The 18,715-nt window shown below is 32.5% G+C and overlaps 1 protein-coding gene across 1 annotated transcript; it reads right to left on the bottom strand.

Moving 5' to 3' along the window:
* Nucleotides 1-1,624: 1,624 nt before the first annotated feature.
* LOC143052256 (uncharacterized) lies at nt 1,625-18,663 on the bottom strand. The gene is made up of 11 exons (XM_076225246.1): nt 18,586-18,663; nt 15,527-15,611; nt 14,745-14,873; nt 13,150-13,275; nt 10,002-10,136; nt 8,201-8,329; nt 7,152-7,280; nt 5,429-5,557; nt 4,689-4,877; nt 3,153-3,256; nt 1,625-1,765 (listed from the first exon to the last, which is right to left on the bottom strand). Exons 2-10 carry the CDS (start codon nt 15,591-15,593, stop codon nt 3,162-3,164), a joined length of 1,128 nt encoding a protein of 375 aa, XP_076081361.1. The 5' UTR covers nt 15,594-15,611; nt 18,586-18,663; the 3' UTR covers nt 1,625-1,765; nt 3,153-3,161.
* Between the last annotated feature and the right edge of the window lie 52 nt (nt 18,664-18,715).

Raw genomic sequence — 18,715 nt, 5'->3', positions numbered from 1 at the left:
TCCATCTGATGAGTTAAGCCTTTTTCAGCTGATTTTTATAGTTCGTTTTAATGATGTACTTTTATAATACCACTGTCCAAGGTGAGGAAGGGGGAGAGTCCCGCTAACATGTTTAACCCCGCCAAATTATGTATGTATGTGCCTGTATCAAGACAGGAGCCTGTAATTCAGTGGTTGTCGTTTGTTTATGTGTTACATATTTGTTTTTCGTGTATTTTTTTGTATATATAAGGCCGTTAGTTTTCTCGTTAGAACTCTTTTACATTGTTATTTCGGGGTCTTTCATAGCTGACTATGCGCTATGGGCTTTGGTCATTGTTGAATGCCGTAAGGTTACCTATAACTGTTAATTTCTGTGTCATTTTGGTCTTATGGAGAGTTGTCTCATTAGCAATCATACCACATCTTCTGTTTTATATATTTATCCGTTTCAGATCCAATCATTATCCGTTATGGGTTCTTTCGAGCTATCCGTTAAGTCGTGACCGAGGCTTTAAATGGGGGTTAAATTGATACACGTTTTTCTGACTTATTTAAAACGTCAAGGCCACGGGACAGTTTTGAAGAAAAAGAAAATTTAATGTATATTTTCAAGCAAATCAAAATTTCACTACTGCGTTACAAACTATGAATCGATGTATACTAAGCCAAAAAAGTTTAGCAACACTTTTTTTGAATTTTTTTGTTGTTGTTTCTGCCAATTTTTGTGAACCCTTATGCTTCCACAAAGTTTAGAAAAAAACAAAGAACTCCAAACACTATGTTGAAAAATGTCTGATACTTAAATAACAATATTTTTATTTGTTTTAAATTTCACTGCATTGGGATTATGATAATATTTAAAAGATGGTATAAATTTGCAACACTACATGTATCACTGCTTGAAAAAGTACATGTTATTTGTATTTGCCGTGAGCATACAATATGAGGTCGTTTACTGTCATTGATATGGTTATATTTATAAAATAACTGTTTACAAAATTTTGAAGTTTTTGAAATACTAAGGCTTTTCTACCTCAGGCATACATAACCGTTAAATAGCTGTATTTGGCAAAACTTTTAGAAATTTTGGTCCTCGATGCTCTTCAACTTCGTTTTTTATTTGGCCTTTTTAACTTTTTTGGTTTCGAGCGTTTCTGATGAGTCTTTTGAAGACGAAACGCTCCTCTGGCGTTTATTCTAAATTTAGTCCTGGTATCTATGATGAGTTTATTTACCAAGTCTTTTTCCCATGTATATTCCACAAAGTTGCTCTAATCACTACCTGTTGATATATTTTTTTTAATAACATCAAAACACGTGAGTGTGGCATGCTCTGTCTATTACATTCGATATGCCAGTTCCGGGATGGGTTTTCTTTTTTTTTCAAAGGGGGGGGGGGGGGCTTTAAAACATAACATAAAAGACATTTTCATTCGAACAAACAAATTCAAAATTTTGAGAACATGTTTAAATTGTGCTCGCTACATTATGGAGCATGGATAATTTAATCGTTTACGCAATTATTCATTCAAAGACAGCAAGTAACTATAGAACACGATTTTATAAAAACAGATTAAAAACCTTTGTTTTCCAATACTATACCAAACTCTACGCTTAGTGAAAGAAAAATTCGACAAAGAAAACAGTTTGGTAATACCGCAACGAAACGATATAAGCAATTTATTTATATTCAAAATTTAGCACGATTGATCACATAATCCATCAAACGGCGTTTACGACTTTTCTTTCTGGTTGCACTTTTCATCACTACGCAATGGTACACCTGAAAAATGGAAGTTCTAATTTAATGATGGTTTATTGCATTACATGTACGTCCAGTGACAAATCATTCATGGATGTATTACTCCTGTGACCTAATCCAAAATATAAATTTTAGTATATTGAAGGACTTTTTGTCTTATTTTAAGAATATGCTTTAAATTGTAAAAATATTCGAATTGGCTCTCGCCGCGATACAGTCTTTCTGTGCTAATGCGGCGTAAAGCAACGAACAATCAATCAATCAACCAAATATGAAGTTTTGACAAGTGTGAATTTGTATCGCTCTTCGACGTGTATCGGTATTTATTCATCCAATATTTGTTGATGTTTCTGTTGTGGTTACGGTTAGATATAATCACTTGGATATCTATTGTTAAATAAGGCAACAGTAGTATACCGCTGTTCAAACTCATAAATGCATGGACAAAAAACAAAATCGGGGTAACAAACTAAAACTGAGGGAAACGCAATAAATATAAGAGAACAACGACACAACACTACAATGTAACACACAGAGAAACGGACCAAGCATCAGACAAAATCCCACGAGAATAACAAATATTACATCAAAACCAAATACATGATTTTGGGATAGACAAGTACCGTGACACGTCTTATCGCAATGTGAATTTACTCTCAAAAATAAGAGAAAACAAATTAAGTCTTATCTTTTGAGGTTTTAAATCTGTAGGTAAGGTTATTTCACATATTCGCATTTATTAGATTGGACGTGTTAATTTCCATGTTCTATGGTCAAAGCATTATATTGGTCCTAACAATTAAACGTCATAGCATTTCTGTTTTGAAATAGCCTATAATTATCGTCTTTTTAATCAAGCTAACTGTTTAGAATAGTATTGTAAAACAAATTAGATAAATTTCAAGATTATATATTCGTAACTATAACACGTCACTGTTTGTGATGTCTTGTGCTTTAGTTAATGGAAGATGTTCGTGTGTTATTCTGTGATTTACATGTAACGAAGATTTGCACATCTGTGTGCTAAGTGTTCTTCCGTTTGTCTGTGCTGTAATTCTGTCATGGTGTGTTGTCATTTGAGAGGTATTTTCAAATGAAATATTGCCATACAAGTGGGATCTTTGGTTAGCACCTACACCAGGTTCAACCCACCATTTATCTTAAAACGTCATGTACCAAGTCAGTACATGGCAGTTGTTTTCAAAAAAAATTGTTTTTGTTTCACAAACATAACAGCTAAATTCAAAAACGCTCAGCTTTTTATGAGAGAGAATATTATAAATCGCTGCGTGCTCTTATGAGCCAACTGTCAGTTTAACATATTATTCGGTAAATCTAGCTAATCATATAGCACATAATGTCAAAATTGATAGTATTTCATCTTGTCATAATTATATATAAATATTACCTTCACAGTTCATACTCCAGTAGTCGTCGCCTTAACGGTAACTTCCTGTCCTACGCCCAAGTTGTTATACGTTACAACGCTTACTGTATAACTAGTATATGGTTCTAAAAAATGAATACTTTAGGATAGTTGTTTGCAATTGAAATACCAAAGCTTACCTCATTTTGTCTTGCAATACGCCATATAACTGACAAATTACTTTTCAAGAGAAAGCAGCATGTGCAATCCTTCAAGACCTATGTGTTATATCTATGTAAGACAGACTGGGATCTTAATTATAATCGGTATAACAAATCGAGTGTAGCCAAAATTTAATTTATGTCTTTTTCAATTTGATAAAACGTTTGAATGACAGAAAGAGTACAAACTATAGAATTAAAAAAATATGAGAGTATAGCTTTCAAGAAAATGAACAGAAACATTTTGGCCACACGACCCGCTCTCTTGCTACACACTAAGTATATTTACTACACATTTATTTATAATTATCTGAGTTATTTCACCTTATATGGTTTAAAAGAATTTTTCAAACAAAACAAAAAACGGTATTTCCAATCTGTATTTATCTTAATTTTTTTTAAATCACATGCAACGTGCTCATCTTAAAATGTTTCACATATTGTCTGCATACATACCGTGATTTTTTTAAATCGCATGACATAAACGGTCAACAAAAGATTGGTCAAATGAATTAATATATACTGGTAATATAAATTTAAATACAGATTTTCTAACTGTCCAATATGTATAATAACATTCCTGTTGAAACCTTTGTTTCCTTTTTTTAAAGAAATTGGAATATATATCAACATTTGAATTTGTTGTATCACTTTAAAATGACTTTAAGTAATTATGTAATTGTATTGATCATTTTTTATTTGTTAATAAGTATGTTCGCTTTAAAAAATGGAATGACTTTTTGTCAGTTAAGGATGTACTTAGGTGAGGTTTTGGAATTTGTGTCAAATGTTCAGACTCCTTGGTGTTTTTCCATACAATACAATGTAAAATATTTTGCCCCATAACACCCATTTATTTTCATAAAAGTTCATGAAAGGTCATTTACCAAAATTTTAGAAGATTCTTAATTTTCTTTCTTTTGTTTTGAGAACTAATAATACCAATGCAAATATAAGGTAGAAGTCCGAGTCAGCCTTTTCTCGCCATATTTTAAATCTCAAATATTTCGAAAAGGAGGTCCATGACCTGTCAATATTTTTAGCTTATTTTTATCCTTAATTGATGCTCTACCAGTTTAAAGTATTAATTTTAACTTCTTAATTTATGAATTTTCACCTAACCTCACCTAAGTACATCCTAAAAAAAACATTTAAATAAAGCCTTGTGCCGGTGCGGCGTAAAGCAATCCCCAATCAATCATTCAGTCTAAATTTCCACCTATACCAACACAAACAGTTGGGTAGCAATTATATAAGTTTTATCTTAATTGTGTTGTTTTACGTCTCTGGCCTTCAAAACATATTTTTCTGCAGATTATATTTATTATAAGTCGTCTGTGCAACAATTAATATTTACCTAGGTTATTGATTATGTGCATGATTCTACTTGGTCCAAGGTCTTGTGTATGTCGTAAACTTGACAGTTCCTTGCCATAGATTATTTTATATCCACGTGCAGATCCAGCAAAGTCTGGCCACATCCAAAATACTTTAATTTTTCCTTGATACGGTATTGCACGTAAATCTTTTACTACTGGTGGTAGCTCTGGAATGGAATAAACCATAGGATAAACGCTCCTAACACACATAAAAAAAAGATGCACAATATACCAAAGGAATATTCAACTTTTTAAGACAAACACAAACAGCCAACGCCATGGCTAAAAAACAAGAAAGTGTCCCTAGTACACGGATGCCCAATCCACACTATAATTTTCTATGTTAAGTGGATCGTGAAAATGGGATAAAATCTCTAATTTGACATTATAATTAGAAAGATCATATCATAGGGAACATGTTTACTACGTTTCAAGTTGATTGGACTACAACTTCATCACCAAAATGTTTAACATAAAGCATGAAAGATGGACGAACGGACGCACAGACCAGAAAACATAATGCTCATAAATGGGGCATAAAAAGACCAACAAACCATTAATAGTTCACTAAAAATAACATAGTCAACTGAAGACTTACCAACACTTCTACACCTGTCAAAAATTGGAGGTTACAGAGTAAAATGTAGTGAAATGACGATCAAAATGTTGCTGTGTTGTTGATCACGAATTTCAATAAATAATAATACTAATAACTTACTATTATGACAAATCTCCGGTGATTCGTCTGAGTAGTCAATACATTCGCTCTCACCAGTACATTCCATTCCATCAGGAATACACTGTATTCCATCGGCACATTTAGAATGCCCAGATGTACACTGTCTGTCTGGTAAAATAGAAAAGAGAATGACATATACATCTAAATTAAAATATCTCCGGCACATTTAGAGTAATCAGATATACACGGTATGTCTGGTAAAATAAAAAAGATAATGACGTATACATCTAGATAAAAATATCTCCGGCACATTTAGAGTAATCAGATATACACGGTATGTCTGGTAAAATAGAAAAGAGAATGACGTATACATCAAAATAAAAATATATACGGCACATTTAGAGTACACAGATATACACTGTCTGTCTGGTAGAATACTAAAGAGAACAATAATTGCCATTCCCAGCAATAGCGGATGTAACCCTTGTCCTCCTATTGCCACTAAACGGCAGCTGTTTTGAAAACTCCAAAGTCTAAAGTCAAGTTTATATATGCTAAGCAACATTTGTTTCAAATTTCATTGAATTTTACAATTTTTTTATATTTTTGCTGTTTCCATGGTAACGGCCGCCATTAAAAAAATCCGAAGTCAAACTGCTGCTTCATATTGTGCTCCCCATTATAATATACCATAAAATAACATTAAATGGCTGTAGAATTAATTTAACACTAATGTTCTGGAATGTTCCATGAAATTTTTCATATTTTTGCTGTTTCCATGGCTATGGCAGCCATGTTTTTAATTCCAAAGTATAGTGCACAACTACACATGGTGATCAACATTATGTTATAGTTCCATCAACATTGGTCCATTCAGTTCCGAGAACTAAGCTGAACAAAAAAGTGTGGAATAAGAATAAGAAAAAAAGAATCGTACAATAACAATATGACACCCGACCTCTGTCATGACATATACATCTAAATAAAAATTTCTCGGACACATTTAGAGTACCCAGATATACACGGTCAGTTTGGTAGAATAAACAAAGAGAATGACATACATCGAAGTGAAAATATCTCAGTCAAATTTAGAGCTGTGTTCAGAATATACACGGTCAGTTTGGTAGGATGAAAAATAGAATGACATATATATATATCTAAATGTAAATATTTCTATTAAAAAAAATTGTTAATCCACTCTGCTTTATTGATTTTCATAGCAGCAGAAACTACGATATTATCATACATGATAAGAAAAATAATTTATTTCTGAAGGCTCGCGGGTACCAAAATTTCAGCAAAAATCTGTTTTTTTCATTACTAATTTTATTTATTACACTATTAGTTATAAATTTATGACATGGTACAAAACAATCCCCTAAAAATCGTTTCCGAAGTTGTCCATTCGAAAGTCGTCCATTCGAAAATCGTTTACGGGAACCATTAGAGTTGGTTTACCCGTATATCTGTTTCGAACCGCGGTATACTACTGTTGCCTTTAATTATTCTTTATTTAAACCTTATTTTGCTTCATGTAAGCATGCGGTATCATTTACAAGTTTTCACTTTTTCTTTAAACTGTAATAAGGGGAAATCATTACAGTGTTCAACACATTAAGATTGAAACACTTTCACGAATATGGTTATGCTAAATACATAGATAGCACGGATGAAGAGATGAGTTCTATTGTACAACATCAAACAGGATGAGAATCATCTTTAAAAAGATATTCAGATCTTCTTTTAAACACGTATTTTATACCTTGAGTGCACAATTCTGGGTTCTCGTCGGATTTGTCACTACAATACCACCAGTTGTCACACACAAATCTTTCGTCTATACACTCGATTCCATCGGCACACTTCCATAAACCAGATTGGCATTGCCTGTCTGTTATGACATGTTAAAATAAAACATATACAGATTAAAGCCGGGCTTCATAGAAAAACGTAAAATCACAAAAAAACACTGAACTCAGAGGAAAATCAACTCGGAAAGTTTCTAATCACAAGGCAAAATCAAATGACAAAACACATCAAAAACGAATAGACAAGAACTGTCATATTCCTGACATGGTACAGGCATTTTCAAATGTAGAAAATGGTGGATTAAACCTGGTTTTATAGCGCTAAACCTCTCACTTTGTTGACAGTCTCATCAAATTCCGTTATATTTCACTGATGCGTGAACTAATTGTGAAACTACTTGCTCTTGAGTGTATTTTTGAAATGGTTGGACATTCTAAAAAGTACATACAATCTAAGTCTATTAAATGCAGTATTATGAAAACAGTTAACTTTTCTACCATTTACAATCGTCATTCAAAACTAACCTACACGTTGTTCCTACTTTGAAAAGAAAATGATGGCCAACATTGTTTAGTACTGCTGACGTGGTTTTGAACAAAAATGTGTGTACCCCTTTTATTGATAACCTATTCCTTTATTCATATGATGCAAAATTAATACAGGAATGTCTAATGAAGATTTAGAAGAATTTACCCGGATATATGTTTTTCAGATATCGGTAGAAATGTTCAAATTTTAGCTTCATTCACGTTCTGTTTTCCTTTAAGTTGACCGCTCTTATTAGACTTTTCAATGGGTTTGTTCTTACTTGAGCACATCATGGCATGATATTTTAGCTTTAATTCCGTTCTCTTTTAATCTAGAAATCACGAGTAATCGTTTTGTATAAATGAACCGAGGTTTGATTTTGTGTCACAGCTGATTATGCAAAATGATTATGGCATGTGAAATTTATTCACCCACTTACCATTTTAAAGCCTTTTTTTAATTTGTTTTACTTACCCTTTGTACAATTTTGCGGTGCTTCATCACTTCCATCGGGACAGTTCTGAAATCCATTACACATTGCAGAATCATATACACAGTGGGCACCATCATCACACTTCCTTGCGTTTTCACCGCAATCTGCAGCTGCAAATAAGAATACATGTATCAGACCATAACAGTATTTGGACGGTATGCGTACTTTTTTTTCAAAATAATTACTGATATTGAGAAGTTTGTCAAGTTATTAAATGCAAATCTAATTGAAACTTCAAATATTTTAACTATTATTTTTTTTAAATAGTCACGCTTATTTGATATGTTAATCTCCAAATTGATTTATGCTTACTGAAGTTGAAGTTATCGTAAGTTAACATAATGTTAGAAGACCATTTTTTTTTTTTATAATATTTATGAACTTCACAATTAAGGAAATGCAAAGGAACATGATAAAAATATGTAAATGTTAAAATATGACGTTCTTTAAGTCATCTTGGACGAGAGTACCAAAATAGCATTTAGACATATAACTAATACATAAATAAGGCCGTAAGTGTTCTCGTTTGAATTGTTTTACATTGTCATATTGAGACCTTTTATACTGGCTATGCGGTATGGGCTTTGCTCATTGTTGAAGGCCGTACGGTGACCTATAGTTGTGAATTGCTGTGTTATTTTGGTCTCTTGTGGAGAGTTGTCTCATTGGCAATCATACCACATCTTCTTTTTTTTTAAATACTTAGTTTCAATTGTTTGCTTATTCACTTTTTTCATCTAATTGTAAAATAACAGTTTGTAAATCTAAAAAAAATGTTATGATAAATGTTTTTTGAATACAACCCATATGATTCCAAAAAAAAATGAAAAATGAAAAAAAAGATTGTGTCAAATAGACAACGACTCGACCAAAAAGCAAATAAAAAAACATGCATTGTAATTCTTATGTTGGATAGAGACGTACATTATTTTTTTTAACAGATTTTTTTTTGTTCGCGAATATTTCTTTTCGTTATCTTCATTGCTTTTGAAAAACCTTGGCTATACTACTGAACTATTGCGTACTTAGGAAAGGCGGGAATGATTTCACGAAATTGTTGCGATTAAAACTTTTCTCAAATTAGTTTAGCGCCTTATTGACAAAAGACCCATTATCCATTTGTAATCAAGGTTTATTGCTTTTATTGAAAAAAAAAGCACATGGACCCCAAGTTTTTATAATCCGCCAAGCAATGTTTAAAGAACTCCGCCAAAATTTTAAGAAAACATCAACGATCGAATATTTTTCTGCATGTTTTGTCAATTACTTTATTTCACTAATAGGAAATTCCTAAATTAACAATTTTGTTTAACCTAAAACTTGTTACAGAATTGTGACTCCGTGGCTCAAGGGAACAATTCACAAGAAAACGAGGTAAAGATAAAGGTATGATTGTTCGTTCAAAAGAACTGTTACATTCATTAAAAGTCCTTATTCGTGAAATTTCAGGGTTTTTGCTTCAAAGATGTGAATTTCGAACCAAATTATTTAACAAAGTTAGTCATGAAGGTATATGTTCCTTTTCCTTGTTTTAAACGTACAAATCGGCATTGACCTTGTAACAAATATATCAACAACAAATCAACGAGGGATATCTACTGTATCGTATGCGATTAACGTTGTATTTGATTTGGTCTGGTTTTTATTCAAGCGTGTACACTTTGATAAAGCTATGTACACGTCATTACAGTACTTACTTTTATATATTAAACATTTTGAAATTAACTTCAGTTTGAATGTTTTAGAGAAGACGTCTAATAGCAAGGAGTAAACTGCACTAACCTTTACAAAACTCTTCGTCCATATCAGAGCCATCATTGCAATGATGACGCACAGTATCTAGCCGACACATAGCATCTACCCTAATGCATTGCTGTTCATCACGACATTTCATGTATCCATCCAAACATTTATAGTCTGAAATGAAGAACAATACATCTGTCATTAAAGGGTAACGTAATAAAAAAAATGAAAACGGAAGGTGAGAATAGACGGGGTACACTACACCTAAGAAAGATAATGTTTAGGAAGAAAGATGAGCAGCTATCAATATCCATTAACTTTACGTTCCGCTATATAGATGATGTTATCTCACTTTATAATACAAAACAGTTTGGTGACTTTGTTAAACGAATTTATCCCATCGAAATAGAGATACAAGGTACTACAGTTACAGGTAAGTCTGCCTCATATCTTGACTTACATCTAGAAATTGACAATGAGGGTCTGTCGAAAACAAAACTACACGACAAAAGAGATGACTTTAGCTTCCCAATTGTGAAATTTCCTTACCTATGTAGCAACATTCCAGCAGCGCATGCATACGGAGTATATATCTCCCAATGATACGATATTCCTGGGCTTGTGTTTCCTCTCATGATTTCCTTGATAGAGGATTTCTGCTCACAAGGAAGCTATTAAACCAAGAGTTCCAAAGGGTGAAGTTGAAAACATCCCTTCGGAAATTTTACGGACGCCATCACGAGTTGGTTGACTATTATGGTATAACCGTTTCCAAATGATATCGAAAAACATCCAAATCAGTCCACGAAACATTCCACTATATCATTCAACACTCTGTTTTCGACCTTTATACTGACAGGTGTTTTCTATTCCTCTCGCAATTGTTGGGGAAAGTAAATTCTAAATTTAAAACCATGGTTAAAACTGAAACTACACATGTGTGATAAAAAAAGAACAGGTAAGTTTTGTTTTTATCAAATTTACATTTTGAAGTGATAGCGAAATGTGTTTTTTTTTCTGTTGTGCCTGTGTGTATCTTTCCGATAAGTGAATGCGATTTGAAGTAAATATAAAAAAAGAAGATATTGTATGATTGCCAATGATACAACTCTCCACAAGAGACAAAATGACACAGAAAGTAACACTTATATGTCACCGTAGTTCTTCACCAATGGGCAGAGTCCATACGGCAGTCAGCTATAAAAGGCCCCGAAACTTAAATGTAAAACAATTTAAACGAGAAAACTAACAGCATAGTAAATGTACAATGTGTTTTTACGAAAAACATATATGTAAGACAGCAACAAACGATAACCACTGAATAACAAGCTCTTGGAAATACATATAACAAAAACATAGAAGTGTACATTCCAACAACAACAAAACACAAAGTACAGATATGAGAGTATTCACAGTTACTGAAAGCTTGTCTAACGCAAATAACAACCTTTCAGGCATCTTAGACTACATAATAAATCTGTACACATCCAACATTACATGGATTCACTGTGAAGACGTCAAAAACAAACTGTTGTTTTCAAGTCTTAAATCAAGATTATGATTGAATAGAATATTAGTGGGGTAAAGATATAATGTAACCCTTGTAACTGCAGTTTGATCTTTCGTGGAATGAGAGTTAAAATGAGTTAAGACTCACATTTTGATAGCATTTTTAAGACTGATTTGCTTTCAACTAAACATTGGTACCCGTCGAAAGAAATGTTTTCTTGGAGTAACATTCTGCTTTATTACCTAATAAAGAGTATTTTACTGTTTTATTATTATTTCTATATTATTTGCTATTGTTCTGCCATTTTTTGTTCCATGGTCTATTACACTGGAAATTATCGTTCTATTGCACCTGTGTGCAGTCTGTTGCACTGACCTGTTATGACCTCTTATTCAGAAATCTGATTAGATAAAAAGTATTTATGTTGTCCAATAAAATTGGGTCTTTAAAACGTTCTTTGGTTTATTGTGTGGATTGTCTGCAATAACTTAAATGTTGAAGAGTATTTAATATGCTGTGTTTAATGATTTCTTGTTATTTAAATTACTCCGATTTGTGTTCGTTTTATTACATTTCTAAAGTATTGGTTATACATGTATGCTCCTTACACATTATAATTATTAACGTTGTTACTTTCATGTGTTTTATTTCTAAGAATTTGTGAGAACTGTCTCAGTATGTTTTAGGTAATAAGAAGTTATCAAAGGTACCAGGATTATAATTAAGTACGCCAGAAACGCGTTTCGTCTACATATTAAGACTCATCAGTGACGCTCATATCAAAATATGATAAAGCCAAACAAATACAAAGTTGAAGAGCAATTGAGGATCCAAAATTTCAAAAAACATGCATATGTGCAATAGATCAAAAGATATTTCCCTCGGTATGAAGATCAGCTCTTGGTTCTACTGCCCTCAACCGTTGGCTCTAGGCAATAGAACAAATAGCTGATCTTTAAACCTCTGGAAATAAATTTTGATCTATTGCATAGTCATAGGCGGATCCAGGGGGTGGGGGGCCTGGGTGGCCCGGGGCCCCCTTTCGTGGGAAAATTTTGGTTGATTATATAGGGAATCATTGAAGCATGACTGGAGCAGTCAGCGGGCCCCTCCCCCTTAGGTCAGTCAGCCCTCCCCCCTTAGGAAAAGTTCTGGATCCGCCACTGATAGTAATATAGTGATTAAATAACTGTATACTATCACCCTCTCAGCTATGTGTTATTTATATACTAGTAATAACACATACACATCTTTTTCTATGTTGTGATGTTACACTATTGTTTCAGAAAAGGGTAAATGTTTGTATATATTAAAATGTTTCAACCAGCTGCAAATTGTTTGCACCTGTCCGGAATATAATTATAAGACCATTGGTTTACCCGTTTGAATCGTTTTACACTATTCATTTTGGAGGCCCTTTATAGCTTGCTGTTTGCTGCTTGCCAGGGCTCTTTGTTGAGACTGTACTTTGACCTATAATGGTTTACTTTTATAAATTGTGACTTGGATGGTGAGTTGTCTCATATGCACTCATAACACAACTTCTTATATCTATACTCTCAAAAACAATTAATACTGTTGGCATACGTACTCTTTTGAAATTTGAACACGAAGTCAGATGTTCATAGAGGATAAGCAGATCCTACTTTATATTCATATATATATTCTTCAATATACCTTGACAAAAAGCTTCATCCTCATCGCTGCCATCCGTACAGTCTACATCCCCGTCACAAAACTGGTGTCTGTACAGACATTGGTATCCGTTAGCACACTTAGTTCTATATTTTGGACATGTGTATTCTAAAACATATTACAACACATTGCATTTCCCAATTGACTTATTTTTTTATTGATTACAAAAGAGTAAACTATAGACAGAACAAAAATAAGAGAGAGGTATTTGAGGACTGACATTTATCGCTCATCCGTCTTTGTATTGTAGATATAAAAATATATAAATCAAAGGACACAGATGGATTCATGACAAGATTTTGTTTTGGTGATGTGATGTGTTTGTAGATCTTACTTTACTGAAAATTCTTGATGCTTACAATTATTTCTATCTATAACTTGACCCAGTAGGTTCAGTGGAAATTATTTGGTAAAAATTTACAAAATTTACGAAAATTGGTAAAAAAATTATTATGAAGGGCAATAAATCCTTAAGGGGTCAATTGACCATTTTGGACATGTTGACTGATTTGTAAATCTTACTTTGCTTAACATTATTGATGTTAACAGTTTATCTCTATCTATAATAATATTCAAGATAATAGCCATCAAGCTGATTTTTTTCTTAAAATTACCAATTAAGGGGTGAAATGGTTAAAAATTGACTATAAAGGGCAATAACTCCTTAATGGATCAACTGACTATTTTGGTCATGTCACTTATTTGTAGACCTTGCTTTGCTGAACATGTTTGCTGTCTATCTCTATCTATAATAAACTTCAAGATAATAACCAAAAACTGCAAAATCTCCTTAAAATTACTAATTTGGGGGGCAGCAACCCAACAACGGGTTGTATGATTTGTCTGAAAATTAAAGAGCAGATAACTCTTGACTTTTTAAAGATTTTACCCCATTTCAGATTTGCTCTTAATGCTTTGGTTTCAGAGATATAAGCCAAAATCAACATTTTACCCATATGTTCTATTTTTAGCCATGGCGGCTATATTGGTTGGTTGGCTGGGTCATCGGACTCATTTTCGAAACTAGATTGGCCGAGTAGTTTCAGAGAATAATTTTGTAGATTTAAGGACGCCAGACGCCAAGTGATGAGAAAAGCTCACTTGGCCCTTCGGGTCAGGTGAGCTACACACGTGTTTGAAGTAAAAGAAATCGTTTCATGGAAGTGACTTCTTGCATGTTAATATTTGTAATTTTTTGTAGATCTTGAACTGTAGTAAATTTATGCTTTTAATGTTCCTACAAATCTTTACAGTTAAAAAATAATAGACTTTCATGCAAATAATTTCTTAATTGTTTCGTTAATATTTGGCTTTTTTCGAGATCTTATATAGTAGATAATATTTACTTGTTATGTGTCTACTGATCTTTTAGGTTTTGCGAATATTCCAAAAATTGACAAATAAGTTAAAATTGTCCATTCATGGCAATAACATACTGATCATTTGTCATAATGGGTGCATTTTGAGAAAACATGTGAACATATAAACCTGTTCAAAAATGGTCAAACTATGGACGTTATCATTTTCCTTCATATTATTCTAAGTACTTGTAAGAAGTATCATAGAATACCGCATACCTGTACAATTGGCCTCATCGGAAAGGTCCACACAGTCCGTTTTACCGTCACACCAATCACTAATCCAGACACAATCGTTATAATCAGTATTACAATGTTTGATCATACTGTAACTACACGTATCATCGTCTGCAAAAATATAACGACACTTTTACAGTTGTTTTTACGTTTGAATGGTTTTACACTAGTAATTTTTGGAGCTCTTTATAGCTTGCTGTTCGGTGTGAATCGAGACCCCATGTTCAAGACCGTACCTTGACCTATAATGGTTTACTTTTATAAATTGTGACTTGGATGGAGAGTTGCCTCATTGGCACTCACACGATATCTTCCTATATCTACTTATCGTTGTTATTATTTTATTCCGTAGGGTAAAATGTTTTTAGACCCGTCCGGCAGTTAAGTTTTGTCCTCACAACTCTATGAAACCACGTACCAGACATTTTACGAAACCGTAGAAAATACGTACCTGAAATTTCACGAAGCTGTGTGGAAAATACGTATATACTATATAGATGTGCATATCGACATGAAATTATGATTTCATATTTTTTAAATGAGCTGTGCCACTTTGAACGTAAAAGTTTGGCCTAAACATACTACTGCAGCAGTTTGTCATTGAAACTCCCCAGAAATCATACAATAGAATTTCATGAAACTAGATAGATTATATGGGCATAATATGTAGACGTGCATATATATATATATATATATATATATATATATATATATATATATATATATATATATATATATATATATATATTAAAATCTTAGCTTACATGTTCTGGCAATTGCCAATACCATTGTAGTCAATATTAATATCTTTAAGGTTCTTGATCCCATCATAGCTGTGAACTTGGTCACCTATAAAGTAATGTAAAGTTTAGAATTAAAGGCGACAGATGTCTTTCAATTTTCTGAATAAAAAAGGGGTTAAATCAATTAAGACCACATCTCCTATTTAGCTCACCTGACCTGAAATGTCGTTGTCGTTCTGTTAACTTTTACAAAAAATCTTTTTCTCTGAAACTAAAGGCCCAAATTTAACCTAAATGGTCATCATCATCACTAGGGTATTTAGTTTTATAAAAAAAAATTGTCCGATGACCCCACATGCCAAACAACATGGCCGACATGGTTAAAACTAGAACATTGGGCTAAAATGTATTTTTTGACTTATATCTCTGAAACCAAAACAATTAGGGAAAATCTGACAGGTGGCATAAAATGTTCATCAGATTGAGATTTATCTGCCCTGAAATTTTCAGACGAATCCGATAACCTGTTGTTAGGTTGCTGTCCCTGAGTTAGTTATTATACGGAAATTGTTGAGTTTTTTGTTATTATCTGAAATATCAATATGATATCTAATATCTATTACTATCAATTATGATTTTAACCTTATTTTACATGATTTCTTAAATATCAGTAAAAACAGGTGAGTGACACAGTCTCTTCAGTGCCTCAAGTTTGTTAAATGCACAAAACATTAAAATGGTGTCAATTGGAACAATACCCTAGAAATCTCTGATGATAGAAATTCATTATACATAGGTGTGCGAAATGCGAAAAAGTAAATACTAGTAGTTAAGACAGTAAACAAACTTTCCTGATTATTGAAAACGGTTTCTATTTGACCTCTTCAATAAAACAATAAAATAAATACAAAAAACAGGAATTCACCAAATTTATTTCATCATCTAAACCAACACCAACCACTAACCGCCGGTTCAATCTACAGGTAAAATTATAAACAGTATCGATTTGAACGAGCAACCCATGTCAATCATAACTCGAACAGGGACACTATATGGTAAGTTTAGACCAGTTTGTCTTGACAAACAATATCACATTATGCCATCCATAACCATACACAGAGTATCCCGCCAACTTAAATGTTTTTCTCTGACAGAAATAAAGAAAAAGAAGGCATTTTTTTATAACTCTAAAATCTAACTTGTTTTCAAACACCCTAAGGCTTAACAGGAGTATATAACTATCAATAAAGTTTCTTCGAACGGCATAATCACGTGTGCAATATCATTAATTGTCAGCCAAGTTCGATCACAATAATGACTTGAGTCTGGTGCCTCGTGAAAGTAGTGTGCAATGCTCTATGTGCATTGAATACACTAGCAACATCTCTTTCAATGGTCCGTATGTGGCTTGTTACAAAGCTAAATTTATGTCCCTATCCATTATACACACATTGTCTATAGTGTGTCATTCCAAGGTGTTATACCCCCATTAATTTTCCCCAATTAGTCTTTGTTAAATTTGCACTTTTCAAAAAAAATGTGCAGAATTTATCTTTGTTTCAAATAAAGAAATACTTGGCATGAGTAAAGTTTTATCCTGTCCAGTACTATAGAAAAATTTTCACATAACATTTCATTGCATACAAGAATGTAACCATCACTGGAAGTTAACCAATCAAATGTCTCCACTTATTTTATATATGTACAGGGTTTTGTCATCATGTAACCTCAAGATTACAAAATATTCTATAGAAATCCCAAATGAAAATATAATTGTGCCTTGAAATACCCAAGACATATGTTTATGATACTGAAATGGTATACAGCAATACAATGTAGGATTAATTATCTACAACTGTCAAATTCACGGGAATATGTTTTTCGACATATTTTCGCATATAAACGGATGTGACGTATCCTGATTTGGTGGTATTACACCTTCCAAATGTCTAGTATTTATCGTTAATGTGTTATCTTCCTGAACATATATGAACTATTGGTCACAGGACGATAGTCAATAAATGATTTTTACAGATGTGTTAGCTCGAAAATCGTTCTTACTCTATAATAATTGTCACCAAAGTGATAGGGTTAGTGCATTAAAACAAGGTTTAATCCATCATTTTCTACATTTGAAAATGCCTATACCAAGTAAAAAAATATGACAGTTCTTGTCCATTCGTTTTTGATGTGTTTTGTTATTTGATTTTGCCTTGTGATAATGGACTTTCCGAATTGATTTTCCTGTAAGTTCAGTATTTTTGTGATTTAACTTTTCCCTATCTAAACATATGGTGTATTAATGTCATGTAATCCATTAACCATATCTCCGTAAAGTTGGCATAGAGTCAAAATATGTTACGAAAGCAGTTTCGGTAGCATGATATGTCGCAGTGCAGACCAAGTAACAAATGCGATCAGAATAGTAACTTTTAAGTACTTCTAGATGAATTCAATATGAGAATAATATGAACAAGGTACATTTAGCTATAAAAGCAAGTTTAATCCATCATTTTCTACGTACGGACATGCCTGCACCAATTCGGTAATATGACAGTTGTTACCATGTTTGTTGGTATGAGCTATTGATATGGTTTATGTTTATGGAATTTCATATATGAATTTTTGTGGAGTGCAGTATATCTTTTTATTCGTAACTTTTTTTAGTTCTTTTCAACCAAATATCATTATCATTTATTTCAAGATAGAAATACTATATTTTTTATATCGAGTCAGCTATAACAATTTTTAAATTTAACATGTCAGAACAATATGCCATTGTCTTTCCAGAAACTCATAGTACACATTAGTTATAGTTGTGTTAAAGAAATATTCATATAATGTCTCTCTTTAATTTAATTTGATCCTGGAATATATGATGAGTTTATTTATTTGCCTTGCTTCGGTCTTTTACAGTTATATAAATAGCAGTCTTTAAATTTTGCATGGTTGATGCAGTAAATCTGGTACCGCTTTATGTTATTAGTTACATTTTTTAGTTGATCATTATTTTTTATTTCTTTCAACAATATACTGGCAATATTTATTTTAAAATATGAGAAATTTATCTAAATACTAACCTTGATCGAAAGAAATGTTCTTTATATTTAGGCAGCTGTTTTGTATGTCCTCACCAAAGAAGTATATTTACACGAAGTGAACTAATAATAAGTATTATTGAATATACACGAAACAGGAAGTACCTTAATT

The sequence above is a fragment of the Mytilus galloprovincialis genome, chromosome 11 (genome assembly GCF_965363235.1).
Source record: "Mytilus galloprovincialis chromosome 11, xbMytGall1.hap1.1, whole genome shotgun sequence".
Classification (NCBI taxonomy): domain Eukaryota; kingdom Metazoa; phylum Mollusca; class Bivalvia; order Mytilida; family Mytilidae; genus Mytilus; species Mytilus galloprovincialis.
This window is presented reverse-complemented; position numbering and strand designations above follow the sequence as displayed.

Bases quoted from the DNA above. Each gene is read 5' to 3' on its own strand.
- LOC143052256 (XM_076225246.1), bottom strand. From the start codon at position 15,593: ATGATGGGATCAAGAACCTTAAAGATATTAATATTGACTACAATGGTA. The intron at 4,878-5,428 runs GTAAGTTATTAG...ATTCCATTCCAG, and splicing joins ACCGGAGATTTGTCATAATA to AGCTACCACCAGTAGTAAAA. The intron at 3,257-4,688 runs GTAAATATTAAT...TTCATTTTTTAG, and splicing joins GCACATAATCAATAACCTAG to AACCATATACTAGTTATACA.